General features: G+C 47.2%; 1 protein-coding gene across 1 annotated transcript in view; it reads left to right on the top strand.

The window, feature by feature from the left end:
- Positions 1 to 21,754, top strand: part of macrod2 (mono-ADP ribosylhydrolase 2) — a 325,831-nt gene that overhangs the window by 272,909 nt on the left and 31,168 nt on the right. Inside the window, exon 8 of the mRNA XM_062464550.1 lies at positions 3,057 to 3,127. Coding sequence (XP_062320534.1) covers positions 3,057 to 3,127 — 71 coding nt within the window. The remainder of the gene's footprint in view (positions 1 to 3,056; positions 3,128 to 21,754) is intronic.

Genomic DNA, 21,754 nt, shown 5'->3' with positions numbered 1-21,754 from the left:
ACAGATTAGGTTCCTCTGAACCCCTCCAACATTAGAACAGGAGGAATGAGACCAGCAGAGGGAGAGACATCTGAGGCACCAGAGAGAGGTGGCACAACATGGAAAGATAAGGGGGGAAAGAAGGTCCGTCAGACCGACTGAACTTTTGATGAGGTGTGGAGGCTTGTGTGCTGAAGCTTGAAGAAACTTAGGCTTGTCAATCCTTCCAAAATTGTCCGTAAGTGGCAAGAGAGAGAGAGAGAGAAAGAAAGGGGGGAGAGAGGGAGGGTGGATGGGTGGGAGGGTGTGAGGCAGAGAAAAGAAGAGTATTGTGTCTGTTTTGGAGCATGAAAACATTCTGGGAAGTAGAGGAGGAGAGTGGGTCAGACTAGGAGGGAGACGAATGATCAGAGAAAGCTGGCGATGCCCTCTGACTGCAGCCGTTGACCTTGGAGCGGGCTGTCTGGTGGAGCAGAGCTGGCAGGCTTAGTGAAGCCTGGGTGACGCCACCCCTCCCTCCTCCTCCACCCCCCTGCCTCAATTCTCCTTCTCTCACTCTTCCTGCTGTACTCTGTCTCTCTTTCTCTATCTCTTTCTCTATCTCTTTCCTATACCCTCTGCCTCTTTTCCACACGCATGCTCTCTCTGTCCTACTATGATTAATAGGTATGATGCTCAAATCGATATTGCATTTGTAGAAACTGCCCGCTAAATAGATTAAATGTACTGGCCGCTATCCGCCCTCTGCTCGTGGAGAGTGCAGGCCTATCTTTTATGATTAAGACCCGTTCTCAACGGGAGATTTAATGTTTGTTAGAGCCGCCTGTCTCCTCCGTCTCTGGGGCTGGCTGGAGGTTGCTGTCTGCCTCGCTAAATATTTATTTATTTATGTGTTTATTTGCTTATTCGTCTGACATCCCTCCTGTCGGGGGCTCTTCCCACTAGCAGCTGTTTGTATCCCCAGGTACCATCGTCAGCTTACCTGTCTGGTCACACATCTGTCTGCGTGTGTCTGCGTGTTGGATGGAAGCGTGGGGGGGGCGGATCACCGCTGCTGTTGATTGGACCCGGATGTGTACGATTATCCAGAGGCAACGATGACTCATGGAAGCTCTGCGTGTGAACATGCATCTTTTAGACCTTCTGGAGGGCAGCAGTTCTCATCTGACCAGGAAGACTCCACAGACCTGGGGGTATTCAGCTCACAGCCTGCCTCCGCCTCCCTCCATCCCTCCCCCCTCTCCTGGAGGCATATATAGAGGCTGAGAGACACAGAGAGAATAAAACAGAGAGAGAGAGTTAAGGGGGTGAGAGAGAGAGAGAGAGAGAGAGAGAGAGAGAGAGAGGCAGAGGGGTGGAGAGAGAGAGAGGTGGAGGGATGAGAGAGAGAGAGAGAGAGAGAGAGAGAGAGAGAGAGAGAGAGAGAGAGAGAGAGAGAGAGAGATTGAGAGAGGCAGAGGGGTGGAGAGAGAGAGAGGTGGAGGGGTGGAGAGAGGGAGAGAGAGAGAGAGAGAGAGAGAGAGAGAGGCGGAGGGGTTGAGAATAAGAGACGTCTGTCTCAGACATCGGAATACAATTGCTGTCCTATATGCAGTCAAGCCCCATTTGTGATTCAGAACCAGTAATGTGCAGGCAGACAGCCTGTGGTTTCAGTTTACTGGAAAAGAAGAACAATGAGGAACTTGAGAAAAGTTCTAGATCATTCTATTCCCAATCCTTCTTCAAAGGTTATAATGTCTGCACCTTCGACAAGGAGAGAGATCTGGACTGAGGAACTGTACCTATGGTTGTTATGGACTTGACCCCTTAATTGATGAATAAGAGCTGGTGTTGATTGTGGCTAGTTTTGCGCTGGCTTGGGTCAGTAGTCCTGGCCTGGATAGATAAGGTGTCTTGCGAGCTGGTTGTGGATGTCTGTAGACAGAGCTTCTGGCTCGATGAAGTTATCTCCCACCACAGATGATGATGGAATCAGCATCCAGCACAGCTATTCTCTGCCTTATTAAAAATTAATCCACTCACAATCTATTTGTGTCCGATCGATACTCAGTGTTAACACAGAGTGTGCGTTCCTTTGCTGGCCAAGCTGTGGTGATTAATATGGCAGTTAGCCACAGGGCTCCTTAGCCTCTCTGGTCAATACGTCATCACGGTTTGTCTTTGGTAGTCGAGCGGTGGACACAGGGAGAGGGGAGGGGAGTGAATAATCACACGATGTGCTGTAAATGGATCTGTAAATCCCACCACAATGGCACAACAGCCCTAATAAATTACAATAAAGCTGTTAGTGGCTGTGAATGGGTACAGCAGGTCAGGGTGTCTGTCTCTGCCTTCCTCAGTTGAGTTTTGTTTGCCTTCTCCACCTTTGCGCGTGTGTGTGTGTGTGTGTGTGAGTGAGTGAGTGTGAGTGGGTGAGTGAGTGTGTGTGTGTAGGTGAGTGTGTGTGTAGGTGAGTGAGTGTGTGTGTGTAGGTGAGTGTGTGTGTGTGTGTGTGTGTGTGTGTAGGTGAGTGTGTGTGTGTGTGGGTGAGTGTGTGTGTGTGAGTGTGTGTGGGTGAGTGAGTGGGTGAGTGAGTGTGTGTGTGGGTGAGTGAGTGTGTGTGTGTGTGTGTGGGTGAGTGAGTGTGTGTGTGTGTGTGGGTGAGTGAGTGAGTGTGTGTGTAGGTGAGTGAGTGTGTGTGTGTAGGTGAGTGTGTGTGTAGGTGAGTGAGTGTGTGTGTGGGTGAGTGAGTGTGTGTGTGTGTAGGTGAGTGAGTGTGTGTGTAGGTGAGTGAGTGTGTGTGTGGGTGAGTGAGTGTGTGTGTGTGTAGGTGAGTGAGTGTGTGTGTAGGTGAGTGAGTGTGTGTGTGTAGGTGAGTGTGTCAGCAGATGAGTCTCCGTTTATTTCACCCCCTCTTCACCTGTTTACAGTTTCAACTACATTAGGCAACACGCCTGCCAAACAGCTCCTCAGGCACCCTGCCTGGGTCTCTGAGTGATGGAGGCCTGCACACTCCATTAATCAGGCCCAGAGAAGCCACAGAGATCTCTGGATCGCTGGTCCTCCTAACCCAGTCTGCCTCTATCTTCATCTTCCAGGTTTTCCCAACGAGCCTGCGGCCGACATTGCCCTGAACACCGTGAAGAACTGGCTGAAGGAGAACTCTCAGGTAGGAAGATGTCGTAGCGTTCTCTCACCGACACCGGCTCTGAGCAGCTTGCTGTCTCCAGTGGGAGAAGTTAGCGAGGTGTTCGAGCTGAGCTGGACCGTCGACAAAACGTCTGGCCTTCGCTGGGTAGCCCGGACGAACCCCAAGCCCAGAGCGACTGCTTCCAAGTGTTTCCTTCAATGCCTCGAGAGCTGTATTTCTCTTTTCTGCTCACCTCACTTGACTTGGGTTCACCGCGCATACCGAATTAAATAACGATCCTGAACTAATCAGTACCTAAATTGTCGGCAGAGTTCTAAATGTGACAGAGTTAGCAGGGGTACTTGGAGCCATCAAGCAGAGAGGAAAACAAACATCTACAATTAAATAGTTAAAAAAATGTTTTTGATTATAATTAAATAATCTGTTTAATAATTGGCAGGATTAAGTACTTTGGATGGTCACTCATACATGCTCAAGAAATCAGTGAGGTCATCGTTCAAGTGCTGCACATGAGGAGACAGAAATGGCCTTTATTTGCGTGGAGAAAACAACCTCTTCAGTGAAGGAGACGACTCATAGGGTATCAGGAAGAAAATAAGAAGCTCTTATAGTTAAGTGAATGGTTGACAGAGGACATCTTTCCAGTTAAAGTTGAATGTCCATTTCAAAATAATAGCTAGCAGAATGTGGAGGTTATTTGATTCACCATACTTTACTATCTCTACTATACTACTCCACTGCTTCACAGCTTTATCTGATTCAGTTCTGTACTCTTCCTGCGATAAACGAAAGTCACGTTAGCTGAAAACACCTATTCTTTTGCTGCATGTGTGAAAAGCAGGCTCAGCGTCTGACTTCCGCCTAGCCAGCTGTGTCACAGACCTCCTCGTTGTCTGCTTAGGGGTGCTAATGTTCTCACCAATGTGTCGCAGTCTTCACTGCGTCAGATAAAGACAAACACGGTACATCTCACGTGGAGAGAAAGTGTGTATGTGTCTGTGTGTGTGTGTGTGTCTGTGTTTCTGTGTAATGTTTCAGCATAAACATTCTTCATACAAAGGGACAGTATTATACATGAGAATAGAAGAGTATTATACAGGGAGTCAGGTGGCTGAGCGGTTAGGGAATCGGGCTAGTAATCTGAAGGTTGCCAGTTCGATTCCCGGCTGTGTCAAATGACGTTGTGTCCTTGGGCAAGGCACTTCACCCTACTTGCCTCGGGGGGAATGTCCCCTGTACTTACTGTAAGTCGCTCTGGATAAGAGTGTCTGCTAAATGACTAAATGTAAATGTAGAATACATCGTCTTTTTTACCAAATTTCACCCATTGAGTTTTTCTTATCTTCGAGAGGCGTTGAAGCCTGCTATTTTTAGAGCAACTATGGATGGGTGTCAAGGCTTCAATCAATCAGCGAGCCAGTGACTGATGATAACCTTCAGGGGTCATCTTTATTGACTACAGCACCATAGATAATGGCAGAATGGATAGAGGGGCTTAATAAATCCACCTACTGTACTCTTCAGCCCAGCGGTCCCGTAGAGACCCTGCTGGAGGCGAGGAGAGAGGAATGCTCCATGGTTGTTGATTGCTTGTGGTTGTGGCATCGGTCCTGTTGCCTGATGATGTGCCCTAACACGCTCTGTAGGGCTCGCGTCAGCTCTGCCTGTGTTTGCTGGGTTGGAGATGGGCTTTGTGGCTGCCTGGAATTACTCAGCTTTAGTGAACAGCTCACTATTGAACAATAGTGGTTGTTTCACTATTGTTAGTATTCCACTAGAACACTGCTAGTCTACAGACAAGCTATAATGGCTCTGATATAGATAACAAATTATTTTAGATGTCTTTTAATACTTCTTATTGGTTTTCTTGTGTTCTGAAATAGCAAAATGTAGTTCACCCATGCTTGTTTCTGGTAATGGGCATTTTAATGGGACCATATTCCCGTGGCCTCATAGTTACGGGCTAACCCTTCTCCGATTCAGGGAGGGATGTTTTTTAAACTGTAATTAGACCAACGCGGTGTTTCCTTTTAGAAGATCAGAGAGAATGAAGTGGTACCTTCTGCCCTGGAGAGCTGAGGTCTTTCCCACGTCTGTTCCAGCCAGAGAAGGATACGGTTCTGAAGTCTAGGCTCCATCTAGACAAACAGCCAACAGACTCGTAGTTCTTATGACGTCCAGTTCAGCCCATGCTTAGCCCCTCTCTCTCTTACCATAGTGCTCCTAAACCCACAGTGACAGCTTTGATGGAAAGACTGTTTAGTTCCTGAGAGAATACAGAGTGTGGGTTTGCTGGTGACTAACAGATTATCTGCATTAGTGTGGGTGTGTGAATTAAACTGATTTGTGATTGGTTCTGTGAGTGCCTCCAGAGGCAGGATACATCTGCTTTTGTTAGGGTTCAACATGTCACGCCTACGGACTTGTGTGATTGATAAGTGACTCGGAGGCTAGCTTGCCCTCAGCGGTGAAGCTGCATAGACGAGCTTGTGGCCTCACATCTTGATTAGGTTGTGGCCTCACAGTACAGCTAACTTACAGTGCAGCTAACTTACAGTGCAGCTAACTTACACTAAAGCTAACTTACATTTACATTTAGTCATTTAGCAGACGCTCTTATCCAGAGCGACTTACAGTAAGTACAGGGACATTCCCCCGAGGCAAGTAGGGTGAAGTGCCTTGCCCAAGGACACAACGTCAGTTGGCATGACCGGGAATCGAACTGGCAACTTACAGTACGGCTAACATACAGTACGGCTAACATACAGTACGGCTAACTTACAGCACGGCTAACTTACAGTGCAGCTAACTTACACAACAGCTAACTTACAGTAGAGCTAACTTACAGTGCAGGTAACTTACAGTAGAGCTCACGGAAAAAGAAGTGTCAGAATTAAACTGGAATTTATCTTAAAAATGTATGTCTATTATTATTATTATTATCTAGATGATACTGTATACATCCTTGCTCTCTCTAACAGTCATGGATGATACTGTATACATCCCTGCTCTCTCTAACAGTCATAGATGATACTGTATACAACCCAGCTCCCTCCAACAGTAGTAGATGATACTGTATACATCCCTGCTCTCTCTAACAGTCATAGATGATACTGTATACATCCCTGCTCTCTCTAACAGTCATAGATGATACTGTATACATCCCTGCTCTCTCTAACAGTAGTAGGATGATACTGTATACATCCCTGCTCTCTCCAGAGGAAGGGCAGTGAGAGAAATGTCTGAAGCCCAGTTTGTCATGCATGAGACCTGACACAAAAGAGATAGATTGCTGTTCTCGTTCACCTCCTGCTTTCAGCCATGAGGCTGCAGCGCTGGGGGTGCTCCTCTGAGACGAGTCATTTCAGCTCTGTGATAAGGCCATGCATCCGGGATGATCCTGTTCCATTGTGGCTGAATCACACAACACAATGGAATGGCCCTGGATCTAACTCACTGGGGTGCCAGAGTACTGGAGACAGATTCTTTATTCTTCAGACATGGTATTGTTGTGTGTCTGTGTGTGTGTATCCCATCTCTACCATTAGCTGCAGTTGAAATGCAAGTGAACCTGCTGTTCCATTTAAACCCTGATTGCCCACTGATGCTAAAGTCAAACATACACCAGACCACACACACACACACACAATAAAGGATGGAGATGGAGAGTTCGAGCCACATTGTGCGAGAAGATGGAGAGTGATTGATTAGCTGAGAGTTTATCTCCCGGGCCAGAACACTGTTGGCCTGCAGCACTTACAGAGCACACAAAGGCCTCTTGCGCCCGTGTGAAATATCCCCTGAAAAGCATCAGTGTGAGTTAGGAGTTCTATTGTAGGAGAGTGAGCAGGCTACAGTAGCAGTGGTCAGGCAGAGCGGATCCTGTAATCCGTAGAGACGGGAGTGTAGCCACAACCCTTTAGATCACAGCGGACCAGAGTCTAGCATCCTCTCCCTTCTTCCTCGAGACAAATAAAGGAAACCACATGTGTGCAAACAACAGACTGTCAGAATGTTCTATTTTCTTTCGAGACGTCAATTGGGGGGGGGGGGGGGGGGGGGCAATTCACTCCTGCTCTGCTGTGTTTTATTCCCCATTTTACCATCTCATTTGGTCTAATTCAGGCTTGTACATGCTCCATCTGTCGATGGAAAGTGTGGTGCAAATGTTTTTTTTTTCTTCCAATCCTGTCAGGGCTCGGTGGAGGCCAGACAGGCGTTGTAATGAGCGGGCACACCCTCATCCTGTATCCAGAGAGATCTCCCCCAAACGCAGGTCCTGTGCTTCACAGAGAGACCACCTCAATCTCCAGTCCTCAATCTCCAGTCCTACTCTCTACTCACTGTGAATCCTCTGTTTGCCTCACTGGCATTTGCCATTTAGGACAGTCCGATTATAAATCCCATTTAGAAGCGGCACTGCCAAAAATTACAGTCAATCTTGACAAATGTCAAAGACTAATGGAAATAAATGTGTTTTGTATGACCGCTTCAACGCTTCTGCGAGGGAATATTGGTTTAGGACGCTGTCCTGAGCCGGGCACACACAGCCATATTGTGACAGCAGGGAGGCACTCGTTTGTCATTTGAATAAGATGGATGAACGGCGTTACCATGGCTACATTGTCTACCTCACCTTTAGAGAAAGTGTATTCGGTGTAAAGTGGCAGGTTGCAGCATGCTTAACAGGAAGGTTGCCAGCATTTCTGTGGCCATCCTGTCTCCCATCAAGCAGTCGCTATAGAGGACCACATGACAGGTGGAGGTGAGTTTCTGTGTAGAACAGAACGAGAGCATCGTGTCCACGCTGGGTCGGTTTGGTTTTTTTGCAGAGTGTGACAGGAGCTGGGTGCCAACGAGACGCCGATGTGGACTGAGCATGCCCAGTGGAGCCTCTGATGGTCTGCTCCGCTGGCTCGGCATTCAAAGCTCGCTCTGGGCGTTTGATGTCGGTGTCTCGCCTCTTTGAACTTTGGGCTGGGTCGCAGAGTGGTGGGGAGAGGACGTCGCTTCTGGAGCTGAGAGGAGGACTCAACATCCTGCTGCTACCTCACACAGGAGGGTGGAGGGATGAAAGAAGCACTGGGAATGTAGAACCACTGGGAATGGAGGGATGGATGGAGAGATGCAGTATAGAAGGATGGAGGGATGGATAGATGCAGTATAGAAGGATGGAGGTATGGAGAGATGCAGTATTAGAAGGATGGAGGTATGGAGAGATGCAGTATTAGAAGGATGGAGGTATGGAGAGATGCAGTATTAGAAGGATGGAGGGATGGAGAGACACTACTGGGACAGCAGGCCAGTGTCGAGTGATACTGCTGGAGCATGTTGTCTGTAAACTGTAGACGGAGAGTCATCCACACTGAACCAATATCCACAGCAAAGTTTCACAGTTTTGCAATTTGAAATTCAAGCAGACAGAACAGAAGAGCTTTTGGAACGCTTCGATTAGAAAGCCTAGTTATCTGGCGCTAGTGACACTAAGCATTGTTATGAATTTTGAGTTTGAAGGGAATGGCTTATGCAGTAATTCTAGAGTCATAGAGAAGTTGTTTTTGTTTTTCCTCCCCTCCTAAGTGACAGTTTGTCTAATGATGCTGAGATGCTCAGCTGGGGCCTGGGAGAAGTTGTAAACACTATTACCTTAGAAAAACACATTCATTCTCTACAATTTGTTCAAGACTCCAATGACACTGGATACATCTCTATGACTCTAGCTTAGTACAGAATGTACTGAATAGATTCATACCAAATATGAAAGCAGAGTGGAACGTAGAATTATTAGGAGGAAGAAAGGGACCAAGAAACAAAAAAATATTTTGAAATTGTTACTCTCCATTTGTTCTCAATCAAATATGTTACGATCACACTCCACATCTCTGAAAGATAAAACTTGATCTTGAGTGATGAAATGCTATATTTAATGTTTATCTCAATGGAGTGATTGAGATGTTTCTTCAGAGAGATAGCCTTTTACCCTTTTGGGTGGAGATTAGCCTATCCTGTCATGTCTAAAGATGGTGTTGCTTTACCAATTGTAATTATAGAATAATTACTTAATATTAATATTTTATTTATATACTTATTTATTACAATTATGAAAGGGATAAACTCCTGGCGGAGTCTGAACCTATCAACACAGAGAAGAAAAACACAAACTTCAATCACCAGCTACTTCCCTCTCCGCATTCATCTCTCTCTTTAGTCCTCTCCTTTCCACACAAACATCCTCTCATGCGCTGGCTCAAAGAGACAAGCCTTTCTGAGTTACTCTCTCTCTGTCTGTGCAGATACCAGAGTCCCATCAGTTTTGGCATTGTGTCGAAACAAGCTATCTTAATGACATGCTAATTGATTTAGTGTGGTGCAGATAGGGGTGGGCTGGCCTAGCATGATAAAGCTGGGTAGGGTTGAGTCTGTGGGCTCGCTGGAGAGCGAGGCCTCATCAAGCTCATTTCATCCTCTCTTTTTGAACGCGTTTCCACTGCGCTTTGCAGGCCTGCAAGAGAGGAGACCTTCGTCACGACCACAAGCACAGTTGTTGCTTTGTTTTTCGCTTCTGTGTGTGTCTGTTTGTGTGTGGTGTGTGTGTGGTGTGTGTGTGTGGTGTGTGTGTGAGACGGCACATACAAGCGAGTTTGTGTGAATCAGCTTCAAGTTTATTTTGGTTAAAACGCAAGAGCACAACAAAACAGAGTGAGCAGGACATTCATCACAGGTATTAATTAATGTGCACTATCTGGGGCTCCCAGGAAGTGACTTAATGAAAAATGTAATGACCATGTTACCTTTCTTTCAGACACAGGGGTTAATACGAATTAAAGCAATACGCTCTGTTCTCAGTGTGACCTTGGTCAGCACTTTCTTCCCAGCGAGACCAGTATTAAATATGAATGAATCACAGTAACTACGATCTTCGGTTGCCTCACTGAGATGGAGAAGAAACGACGGTGCGTTGCGGTGGTTGTTAGCGTCAGGGCCGTGTCTCCCGGCCTTATGACTGAGTGTCTTCCTCGTAGAGGTCGTGAGATGTGGGGAAGTCTTGTGTGTTTGGTGACCTTGCGTGGACTGCCCCAGCCCTCACAGAGACTGCCCCAGCCCTCACAGAGACTGCCCCAGCCCTCACAGAGACTGCCCCAGCCCTCACAGAGACTGCCCCAGCCCTCACAGACTGCCCCAGCCCTCACAGAGACTGCCCCAGCCCTCACAGACTGCCCCAGCCCTCACAGAGACTGCCCCAGCCCTCACAGAGACTGCCCCAGCCCTCACAGACTGCCCCAGCCCTCACAGAGACTGCCCCAGCCCTCACAGAGACTGCCCCAGCCCTCACAGAGACTGCCCCAGCTCTCACATAGACTGGCCCAGCCCTCACATACTGCCCCAGCCCTCACAGACTGCCCCAGCCCTCACAGATACTGCCCCAGCCCTCACAGAGACTGCCCCAGCCCTCACATACTGCCCCAGCCCTCACAGAGACTGCCCCAGCCCTCACAGAGACTGCCCCAGACCTCACAGAGACTGCCCCAGCCCTCACATACTGCCCCAGCCCTCACAGAGACTGCCCCAGCCCTCACAGAGACTGCCCCAGCCCTCACATACTGCCCCAGCCCTCACAGAGACTGCCCCAGACCTCACAGAGACTGCCCCAGCCCTCACATACTGCCCCAGCCCTCACAGAGACTGCCCCAACCCTCCTCCTGTGATGCTCAGCATGCCCTGGACCACCCACCCACCCTGCCTTCTCTCTCTGCCCAGTCCAGCAGCCCTCACCACGGTGTATAAAGTCAATTACCTTACTTAACTATTCTAGCTAATCAAGTACCGAAATGGTGATTGTGAGCAAGTCATTTGGTTGGTTTTTGATGCTGTGAGAATGTGCGTGTGGATGGGGTTGTGTGTGGGTGTGAATGTGTGTTTGGTTGAGGCTACCCCAGTGATTTCCTATGTGTGTGTGTTCATGTGTGTGTGTGTGTATTCCTGTGGCTGTGTGATTGCAGCAACTGGCGTGTGATCAGGGGGAATGGGCCATATCTCTCCCCATCTGAGGAGGGATCAAATCAGCCTCAAAGCCTGGCTGCAGGCGATGGTGCATTTGAAAGTCAATGTTTCATTTCTAGGCATAAATTACTTGATTAGTGCATCATTCGCCCAAGGTTGTTTCCCAAAATAAGGACAGAAGGGAAGCGTGGTCTGCTCTGGATGTAAGGTTGCTGTTGTCATGTGTTTCACGTCCTCATCAAGTCAATATGTTGTGTTTGCAGGAGAATCTGAATGGTTGTACTTAAATTGGCCACACTGCAACTCAACCAAAACCCTCTGCTCGCCCCCTGTGGCCAATCTGCGTCAGGAAACAAGCAGAATCCAGACTGATCGCCAGTTGCATTGAGAAATGTGATTACGTTTTTTTTTTTTTTTTTTTTTTGCTCGAACCCTTCATGACAGGTACGTTGTCTTACCTGTGAACTAAGGGGGGTTATGTCAGTCTTGGAGTTGGATCAAGACATTCCTGTTTTCATTCAGTTTTCAGATATCTCAATCGATGCCATTGACTGGGAAAACGAGTTAAGTGCTTTTTCAAAGTTATGGTAAAGTGTGTGCTGGTGTTAGGGGAGCTGTGTGTTTGGGTTGCAGTCAGATAATCCCTGCATGGCAGGTCTGTTCTAAGCTCTGAGTGTATAGGGTTGCGGAGCAGGAGAGATAAATGTTTAAAGCGTTGGGCTGGTGTGCATCATTAGCAGGTCTGCTCACGGCCAGGGTTTGGCAGGCCTGTCTCCTCTCCCCTCCTCCCTCGACTCCCCCCCCCCCCCCTCTCTTCCTTTCCTCCCAAACACATTTTCTTCCTCCTCCTGCTCTCCTCCTAGTTCCCCTAAGCCTTAATGGATGTCAATGTTTTACCAGAGCTCTGCTTGATCTCACATGCGCTGATTGACAGGCCATCTGTGTGTGTGAAGTGTGTGTGTGTGTGTGTGTGTGTGTGTGTGTGTGTGTGTGTGTGTGTGTGTGTGTGTGTGTGTGTGTGTGTGTGGCAGCAGCAGCAGGGGAAACAGCCCTGCTCACTCTGTGACTGCCCAGGGCTCCAGAGGGACCGGGCCCTCAGGACAGTCAGGGCCGACGGGAGCCTTTCAGACAGGATTGATGAGCCGGGACTTAGGAGAGTGCAACAGTGATGAGTTCACAGGTGTGCAGGCCAGCACACTGTCGTCAGCAGCTTTGTGTTGAACACCTGTACCACTACCTACATGTTCCCTAGGTTTCCAGGACTGGAGCATTATGGGATGTGAGTGACTGGTTGCTAGGATCCAATCTAGCCTAATTTCTCTGGCGGTTATTCATTTTTAATGCCGGGATCATGCAGTAAATCAAATCATCCACATTATTGGATTGGATGATAATAGTTTCTTGACAGATGAGCCAAGCTGAGAGGGTGTTTCCTGCTGTTCATACAGGCTAGCTCACTGTATCTTACTGCACATTATGCAGATGTTGAATTATTAGTTAGTTACTTGGTTTTGATGAGGTTTATAATATGCAAGGTGTTTAGTGAGATGATCCCAAAGCAGCAGATAGACATCTGTTCTCCAGGCCCCCTGTCAAGCTGTAGGTGGACTGTGTGTGTGCGTGTGTGTGTGTGTGTTCCTTAGGCCCAGGCCTTATCTCCACAGTGTGTTTTGCTGCGCTGGAGAGTGTGGTCACTGCAGGGCAACAGTAATAGCTTGACCCTGTTAGGGAGGCAGCAGGCCTGTGGTGGGTGGGCACCACCTGCCCCAAGAGAGAGGTCCTAGACTCTCTCCCTTCTCCCCTCCACCTCCAAACCCTCCCCCCTCCACTTTGAGCCCACACACATACGCCAGGAAGTCACAGTCTCTCAAGGGGGTCCGCAAAGTCACACAAGCTAAGAGCCTTGCTTGTTTTCAAAGCACGGAGGCGGTTAAGCTCAAGGAGTAATAACACACCAGTGATATGTAGGATTGGAAAAACAGATTGACTGTTTTTCACAGGCTTATATCAGACAACATCGCTCTCGCTGATCGCCTGCCTCTACACCACAACACAAGCATCTTAGAAAGCCATCCACTGCTACAGTAGGGGCTTTATCTGACTCTCATGGCCCGTACATCCATCAAGCTCACGAGAGGCCAATACAGGATCATTGTGTCAATGGCAGAATGTGGTGTTCTATCACTCGCTGTGACAAGGGTTGTCTCTCTCCAACTCAGTCCCGACCCTTCATCTCTGCTGTCGCATCTGGGCCGGTGTGGAACCCGGACCTTGTTGAGGTTCAGTGCAAGTTTGATTTAATGTACGTGCAACACTGCAATGTCAATAGTTTATCGAGTGGTCGGAGGCAGTTGGCCCGTTACTTCAAAATCATTGCAGCGTTGACTTTTTCATCGCTTGTCTTCTGTATCGTCGAATCCCTTAACGAACGACACGACGAGCTGTTAACAGAAAGCTGTCTCCAGCAATCTCCCTAGCCTCATTCAAGGACAAGGAGCATACTAGTTACCCCCTATCTGATTCTACATTACACAGAACAGTTGATCTCTCTCTCTCTCTGTCTCTCTGTCTCTCTCTCTCTATGTCTCTCTGTCTCTCTCTCTCTATGTCTCTCTGTCTCTTTCTCTCTCTGTCTCCCTCTCCTTTTCTCTTCCTCAGTGTATTCCCTGTTCCTTCCACTCTGTCATTCAGGGGAGGGTGTGGAGGTGGAGGGGTTCCTGTAAGCCCCAGTGTCCTGGCCGCCCGGAGCACTGGATGACTATTTATGTTCTGAACTCCTGACAGGCACCTTTCTCAGCTCTGACACCCGGAGAAGTCCCTTCTCTGCTGCTGCCGGAAGCCTCCAGGGAGGAGAGAGGGGCGTGGGGTGACGGGACAGAATAGGAAGAGGGAAAGGAGAGTTGAGAGGTGCGGGAGAGGAAAGGACAGAAGGAGAGAAAAGGGGAGAGAGACATGGGGAGGCGAGAGGGAGACAGAAAGGGAAATCAGAGCTGCAGTGTGTTAGGAAGAGTGTGTTCTAGATGCAGCTGTGATGGTTGAGATTGAGTCTACAGCATCTACTGAGAACCATGTACTTACTGTAAGTCGCTCTGGATAAGAGTGTCTGCTATATGTAAATCTAAATCTACACACCTCTACCCTCCAGAATCTATCCCCTTATCCAGGGCATGGATAAGCAAGCCATGTTAATGAAAGCCCAGGTAGACCTTTTTTGGCAACAGCAAATAAGTCATGAAATGTGTTTGTCTACGGCTGAAACATTGAATCACAAGTCTCCTAATATTTACGTTTTTTCGCTGCAGGTGCATCATAGATACCAGTACACCTCTACTGGGAGTCAGGTGGCTGAGCGGTTAGGGAATCAGGCTAGTAATCTGAAAGTTTCTGGTTTGATTCTGACTGCCAAATGACGTTGTTTCCTTGGGCAAGGCACTTCACCCTACTTTCCTCGGGGGGAATGTCCCTGTACTTACTGTAAGTCGCTCTGGATAAGAGCGTCTGCTAAACGACTAAAATGTAAAATGTAAATGTACAATACCTGTATGCTTGGCTGTTTCAAGGAGGAAGAGCTTTAAGTGAGTGTGTACTCACTGTATGCCCTGTATGCCAGCTGGGTAGAGGTTGTGAATGTTCTCTCTTTGATATCCTTGATAAGGACCTGCGTGACCTCCCTGTCTGTATCTTACTTACTGGATTAGATTTGTTCAGAGCTAACAGACAAAGAACTGTCGACGGAGGCGAATGAAATTTCTCATGAATTCTTTGATGTGCATCAAATCTAATATGGTTTATACAGAATTGTGTGGCGTGGCTGGAAGCTGTTTGAAAGTCCGAGTCGGTTGTCTGATGTGAGGAGAGCTCACATCTCCAGAACAGACGGACTCACTGTCAGAAAGAGAGCTTATTTTGCAGACAGTTTAGAACAACCGACTGTCACTGTAGTTGATCACATCAGCTAACCGTCACCGGGTTTGGTTTGGTGTTTTTGTGTGTTTTATTTTGGCAATGTTTGTGCCAACTTGTGAAAGTTTCAGATTTAGAGGTGACACACTTCTGCTTTTGATGTCTCTTTAAAAGTTGAACTAAAGTGTTGATAAAGTCTCCTCCTGTTTGGGTGTTGTGGATATGCTGTTGTGAGGGCCTCCTTAATCACACTGATGAATGAAAGACAGGATTCAGAACGTAGTGTGGCTCAGAGCAGGCAAGGACAAGGACTCACGGTGCCCCATCCTTGGGAGAAGTTCCCATCATGACAAGGCGAGATATACAGTAGTGTGTCAGATCACATAGTCTGTCTTGGTTGGTCTTCCTGTGAATTATGAAGTAGATGGAACATAGACACGCTCTTCCTTCTTCTCTATCTCTCTTTCTCACGCTCTCCACCAGAGATGGTAAAAGCCCACACATCCTTCTGAGTAGAAGTACACAAAGTAATGTTTAAAATCCCTATGGTAACAGTTGAAGTGCTGACTACACTTTTTCACTCAAGTAAAAGTAAACTAAAATACATTATAGACATCCAGTGCATTTGCAATCATTTTTTATACCTTTCGAAAACTTTTCTGAAACTTTTTGTATCTTTCTAAAACAAACATAAAATCTAAACTTTTTTCGCAAATATTTTAAAACTTGTTTTTAAAGTACAAAATGTAAGGAGTGAAAGGTAAAAAGTTATAAAAAAAATGTATTGTGAATAGTAGTAAAATACTGATGCCAGAAAAATCTACCTAAGTACAGTAGCAAAGTATTTGTTACTTCCCATCTTTGCTATCCACAGTATCTCTCTATGTCTCTCTCCTTCTCCATCTCTCCTGGTCTTTAAGTACAGTATATTTATCTTTCTCTTTTTCTGCCTCTCCCTCTCTCTCCTCTTTTTCTCACAAAAAGTAGTTTACCCTGTCACAATGAGACATGTTTGTGTCTGACATAATGTGTATCAGGCCCATTGCATTGTCAGAAAACGACCCAGAACTTGGCCTGTGTAGGACACAGCAATAACGAGTCACAGAAATTGTTCGGATGAGCACAATTCCTTCAGTCTCTCTCGTCTGACTCCGAGCTGCCCCCTAAGAAAAGACTGACTTAGCTACCGAGGCGGCCAGGGCAGGCTGGCGGGTATCAATGCATCGTTGCGGCGTGACCTCAACACCGGTTCATTTGTGTCCTGATCTGACAGAGTGAAATCTCTGGTATCCTTTGAGCTTCTTGCCTTTTGAGGTCTCTCAACATGGCCTGATAAGATCCCATTCATCCCTTTCTCATTCCCCCAGCCCCAGGCTTGGCTCCAGGAGATCCAGCCTGTCACATAGTTGAGCCCCCAGACATGCTATTGACTGGCTCTGCGCTGCTGGGTTCACATGGGCACATTCTCAGGATATGATCCGTTTATAGCCCTTCACACAAAGATGATTTGCTAATGGAGCAAACTAACAGCAGTGAGGTTTTCAAGGTTATGTTTGAGCATGGTGCGTGTGTGTGTTTGTGTCTGACAATGTATGTATGTGTGTTTGAATCAGTGTGTGCATGTTTGTGTGAATGCACATGCTTCAGTATTGCATTACATGGAAAGTATCGATCTCCATTTGCAATAAGAGTCGATGCTAAATTGGTTTGTGCTAAAGCAGCATCGACACAACGCGCGCAAACAAATTACATTTCCGGGGGCCGTGTGGAGCGCGTCTGCGAGGAGGGCCGAGCGGCTAGCGGCTGTGTGGTTTCCGTTGAGAACGCCAGCTTGTTTACCTCTGCAGGTTCTAGACCTCATGCACAGCAGGGCTCCTGAGGAGAGAACAACAGAGCCGGCTCTCTCGCTCGCTCTCGCTCTCTCGCTCGCTCTCTCTCGCTCTCTTTCTCTCGCTCTCTCTCTCTCGCTCTCTTTCTCTCGCTCTCTCTCGCTCTCTCTCTCTCTCTCTCTCTCTCTCTCTCTCTCCCTCTCTCTCTATCTCTTGTCTGTCATGTCCTCACCAGACCCCCACAGCTCTCAGCAGGGCGATGATGTACGTGCCGACCGCTGGCATGTAAGGCCAGGCGTATGGATCTGAGACACGCGAGGTGTGATGCGTGAAAAATAAAAGTCCAACAAAAAAAGTGCTTGACTGATTGCTGACAGACTCTTGAGCCTTTTGAGAATTAGAATAAAAGTCAAGCTGTTACCATAGCACCACAAATGAAGACACAGTTTCCTTCCTGTTGACACATTATGCTTTCTGGGTTTTTTGTAAAAAAAAAGGAAATAAAATCATGCCGTGTTTATTGACTTGATTCTGGAACTTTCTTAAAACCGTGCTGGATTTCTGACCTAGATTACTTGGTGTCTAATTTCAGACATCGGACCACGCGATAGCCTTATTAAATGCAGCTACTAGAATATCCTCAGAACAGATCCTTGAGGTTGACCTAAGGCTACTGAAAACAGTGTTATCTGAGCGCAGCTATTCCAGGAGAAAATTAAAAATAATTTAAATTAAGTGATCTGCAGAATTGAAGGGGAAACGGCAGTGATCTGAAAACGGCTTTTAATCTTGTGGAGCCACCTCTGGTTCCATTAGACTCCTATCCCCTGCTTATCACGGTAATCATCCCTCACTATGCTGGCAGTCTTGGGTTCCTTTAATGAAGCCATTACGGCCTGATTTAGTTCACCCAGACTTGCACACGCCAACATGAACTAGATCGGAGACAATCAAGTAGCCAATCAGATAACAAGACAGAGCAGCTGTGAAACCGTGAGAAAGAGTGCCACATCACCAGCACGACACCAAAGCGATCGGGAAAGTAAGTATTCATCGAAAAAGAACAATATTTATGCATCGTCTCTGGAGTCGGGACAAAAAATCAACAACCTTATTTACAAAGCGTCCCAGCTGTGTGCGTTAACATCTGTTCGTTCTGGGTAGAGAGGGAGGTCAGGATAAAGAGAGGATCATATGAACTGCCTCCTCCATGACTACGATTCGGCGTGTCACCATTTTGAGGACAAACTCGATCCATCCTGCCAGCTTGTCTGCAGACTGACCGACGGACAGGCCTAGGTGAAAACAGGGTCTTATTAGGAGAGAGAAACTTCAGCTAATTAGGCTCCTTCACTCTTCCTACCTGGATAAAGATGGCTTTGTGTGTCAGGCAGATTGGAACGGAGAGAGGTAGAGAGAGGGGGGGGGAGAGGGAGAGAGAGAGGTAGAGAGAGGGGGGGAGAGGGGGGGAGAGAGAGGGGGGAGTTAGAGAGAGGGGGGGGAGAGAGAGGGAGAGAGAAAGGGAGGGAGGGAGGGAGGGAGGGAGGGAGGGAGGGAGCGAGCGAGCGAGCTAGAGAGAGGGTGCAGACCCAGCAGGAGGCGGGCTGGGAACTGAGTTTTCTGGCAGGTGAGTTTGTGCTCCTCCCAGGGATTGTTTCATGTGATGAGAGAGAGGGGAGAGAGACAGAGGCGTCCTCATGTGATGAGAGAGAGGGGAGAGAGACAGATCCGTCCTCATGTGATGTGAGAGAGGGGAGAGAGACAGAGGCGTCCTCATGTGATGTGAGAGAGGGGAGAGAGACAGATCCGTCCTCATGTGATGTGAGAGAGGGGAGAGAGACAGAGGCGTCCTCATGTGATGTGAGAGAGGGGAGAGAGACAGAGGCGTCCTCATGTGATGTGAGAGAGGGGAGAGAGACAGAGGCGTCCTCATGTGATGTGAGAGAGGGGAGAGAGACAGATCCGTCCAGCCCACGTTGATGGCGCGAGCTCCTCGTTAGGACGACTACAAAAGATGTGACACCCACCAGGAGTAGCGGGAGAGAGACGCTGAGAGCAGGCGTCTCCCGGGCCTCGTTCTCGCGGCGCTGGTCCAGTTCGCTTCACATCTGAGGCGCTGCTCTGTGAGGGCAGCCATGTTTTTACTATACTGTTGGCACACTCACAACATTCGAATGAAGGCGAGGGGCTAAACGCGTTCTTTGTTTATTGTTTGTTCGTTCGAGCTATACTGTTGGCTCGGCACACCGGCTCTGTGTGATTGTGTTCGATGCGTTTCCGTGGGTAGTTGTTAGCGTCTCTCTGTCGGTGTTTTTGGTCTTCGTCGCGGTAGACAGCAGCTGTGAGGAGCTGGGCACTTCTTGTCAGCTCTGGTTACTGTGCTAGTCGTAACCCCTCTTTACAGGGTTTAATAATTAACACAGTGTTGTAGAGGGGGGAAAACTATGTTTTATTTAGAATGGTCAAGAAGAGATACAGACCAATGAAGACAATGTTATTTTCATGAGTGAAAGTGTATGTGCTCAACATGTGCGTGTTAGAATGTTTTTTTTTTTATTCTTTCAAATACAATTGTGTTGTTCAGAGCAGGTTCAGGCTGGTCTCCGCTGGTCTTTGTTCTTTAGTTTTTTCCCTTTGGCTTTGTATTGAATCTTGATGCAGCAGCTGCTAGCTTTGGCACTGCCAGGGAGATACTAACTTGTGGGGGTGCTGGTGATGTTTTCTGATTGGCCTTCAACTTTGTATAACTCGAGACAACTATCATCTCAGTATGCCTGCGCAGGCCTGCGTCTGCGAGTTATCCCTTCTCAGTGTGAGAAATGATTGAAATGCGTGAGAAATACAAGGTGTTGCGTGAGAGCGAGAAAGGGCTGAAATACGTGAGTCTCAGGGCGAATGCGTGAGACCTGAGAGCCCTGATTGAGGCGTCAACACACAGCAGTCCTGTACTACATTTACATTACATTTAGTCATTTAGCAGACGCTCTTATCCAGAGCGACTTACAGTAAGTACAGGGACATTCTCCCTGAGAACCAACAACCTTCTGATTAATATCCCGACTCCCTAACCGCTCAGCCATCTGACCCCGCTACAATCTTGAGCCCTTATGTATTCCCGTTAAGTTACGTGGTAAGGGCAAGATCGATGTACAGTGCTGCACACGATATCTAAACATTAGCAAGTCATCCCATTGTGCCCAAATGTGTAGCCATTAGTTTGAAACGTTTGATCTTTATAACCCAGTCTGTTTGTTCTCTCCAGTGCACCAGTGTTATGCGGTGTGTCACACAGAGATTTATTTCATTCTGCAGCTGTGATAAGAAGTTCTGCTGTGACTTGTCATTATCCACGCTTCCCAATCGATTCCCCGCCATCCTATGCAAACAGGCAACTTGACTTTTACCCGTAATTAAAGCAATCTACATGCAAATGGAGGGAATTCAGATGGCATATTGTGTTATGAGCCCTCCGTGTACGAGATGGACTGTGTCATTTACTAGCCTTATCAGCTGTGTGATGATGGCACAAAAATCTGGTATATTTGCATGGGCACACACACACACACACGTCACAAACACATTCGCCTCAGAATTCAAATTAAATAGAATTGATCCAAGTTGTCATTGTAGCCATTATAGCTTGCAGGTTTTTTTGTTGACCGTACATGTTTGTTAATGACCACATTTCAGACCCTTTGTGGTCATGTGTATGTTTAATGCATTATACAGTCAACAAAAAGGTGCATGTTTCTTTAAAGTTGACTCCTGGGTGACGTTTAGCTTTATTGGTGGACTTGAGAGTCGCTTAAAGCCACAATGTGTCCTCAGAGAAGACATATAATCAGAATGCTAAATATGCCTGCCTGTCTTTAGTGACTCTGTGAGTTAATGTCATTGATCCTTATCATTTAGGGATATGAAATATATGGAGTTTGTCTCTTTTGTTTACCCTGCTCAGAACTGGCAATTTTTTTGAGTTTCTGCAATATGAGTAAAGGAATAGGGGCAGGAGCTGAAATGTATTTGCCTTGTTCTCATTACTTATTGTCTTCTTTCACACACACACACGCACACACACACACACATCATTAGGAGCATCCAAATAGCATAGCATGAGAGGGAAAAAATAGTCATTAAGCGGCAGACGTGAATGAATTAATGAGTCATTTTCAGTCTCTATTCAAGTATTTCAATTAATTACTCAGTTTGAAATCAACACAGGCTCCTCACTTTCTGTCGCTGTCACACACACACTCACACACACACTCACACACACACTCACACACACACTTACTCATGCACACACACACACACACACAGTCATTCACACAAATGACAATTGATAGGATAGCAATAGGAAAGGCTTCAGCAGGCAGCAAACATGGTGCTATTCATTAGCTCATTGAAAATGGATGAGGGCCCACACTATTTTGACAGCTCTTGGCCAGATAGTTTTTGTCCCATCACACGATGTTACCATCACAAAGTACCTAAGTACCTCCACGCTCTGCAGGATGGAGGCCTTGCACGGGGCTTGGTCCTGAGATGAATTGCAGAGTGCCTGAATTAGTAAGGCAAAGGTTAATGTTATTGTAATTACAAATGCGGAGCGTCGGTAAGGAAGATTTCGCCCTCCCTGAAGAGCCAGTGTGATCATATCTAATGCATTAAACTAATGATTGGATTCAAACACTCCCATTTTCATACTTTATTAGCTCTGACGCCCCACTGAGTTTGTCATCCGCCATGCCTATTTAGTCCAGAGGTCAAATATGTCACTGCTTAGCCAAATGAGAAATGGATGAGACACACACACAGACTCGTACACACATGTACTGTAACACTTGTTCTGCCCAATAGCTGTGTAGTGTGTTGTCGCACACAGAGTTGATTATCATGCACTGATGACCTC

The sequence above is a fragment of the Osmerus eperlanus genome, chromosome 6 (assembly GCF_963692335.1).
Source record: "Osmerus eperlanus chromosome 6, fOsmEpe2.1, whole genome shotgun sequence".
In the NCBI taxonomy this organism is placed as follows: Eukaryota; Metazoa; Chordata; class Actinopteri; order Osmeriformes; family Osmeridae; genus Osmerus; species Osmerus eperlanus.
This window is presented reverse-complemented; position numbering and strand designations above follow the sequence as displayed.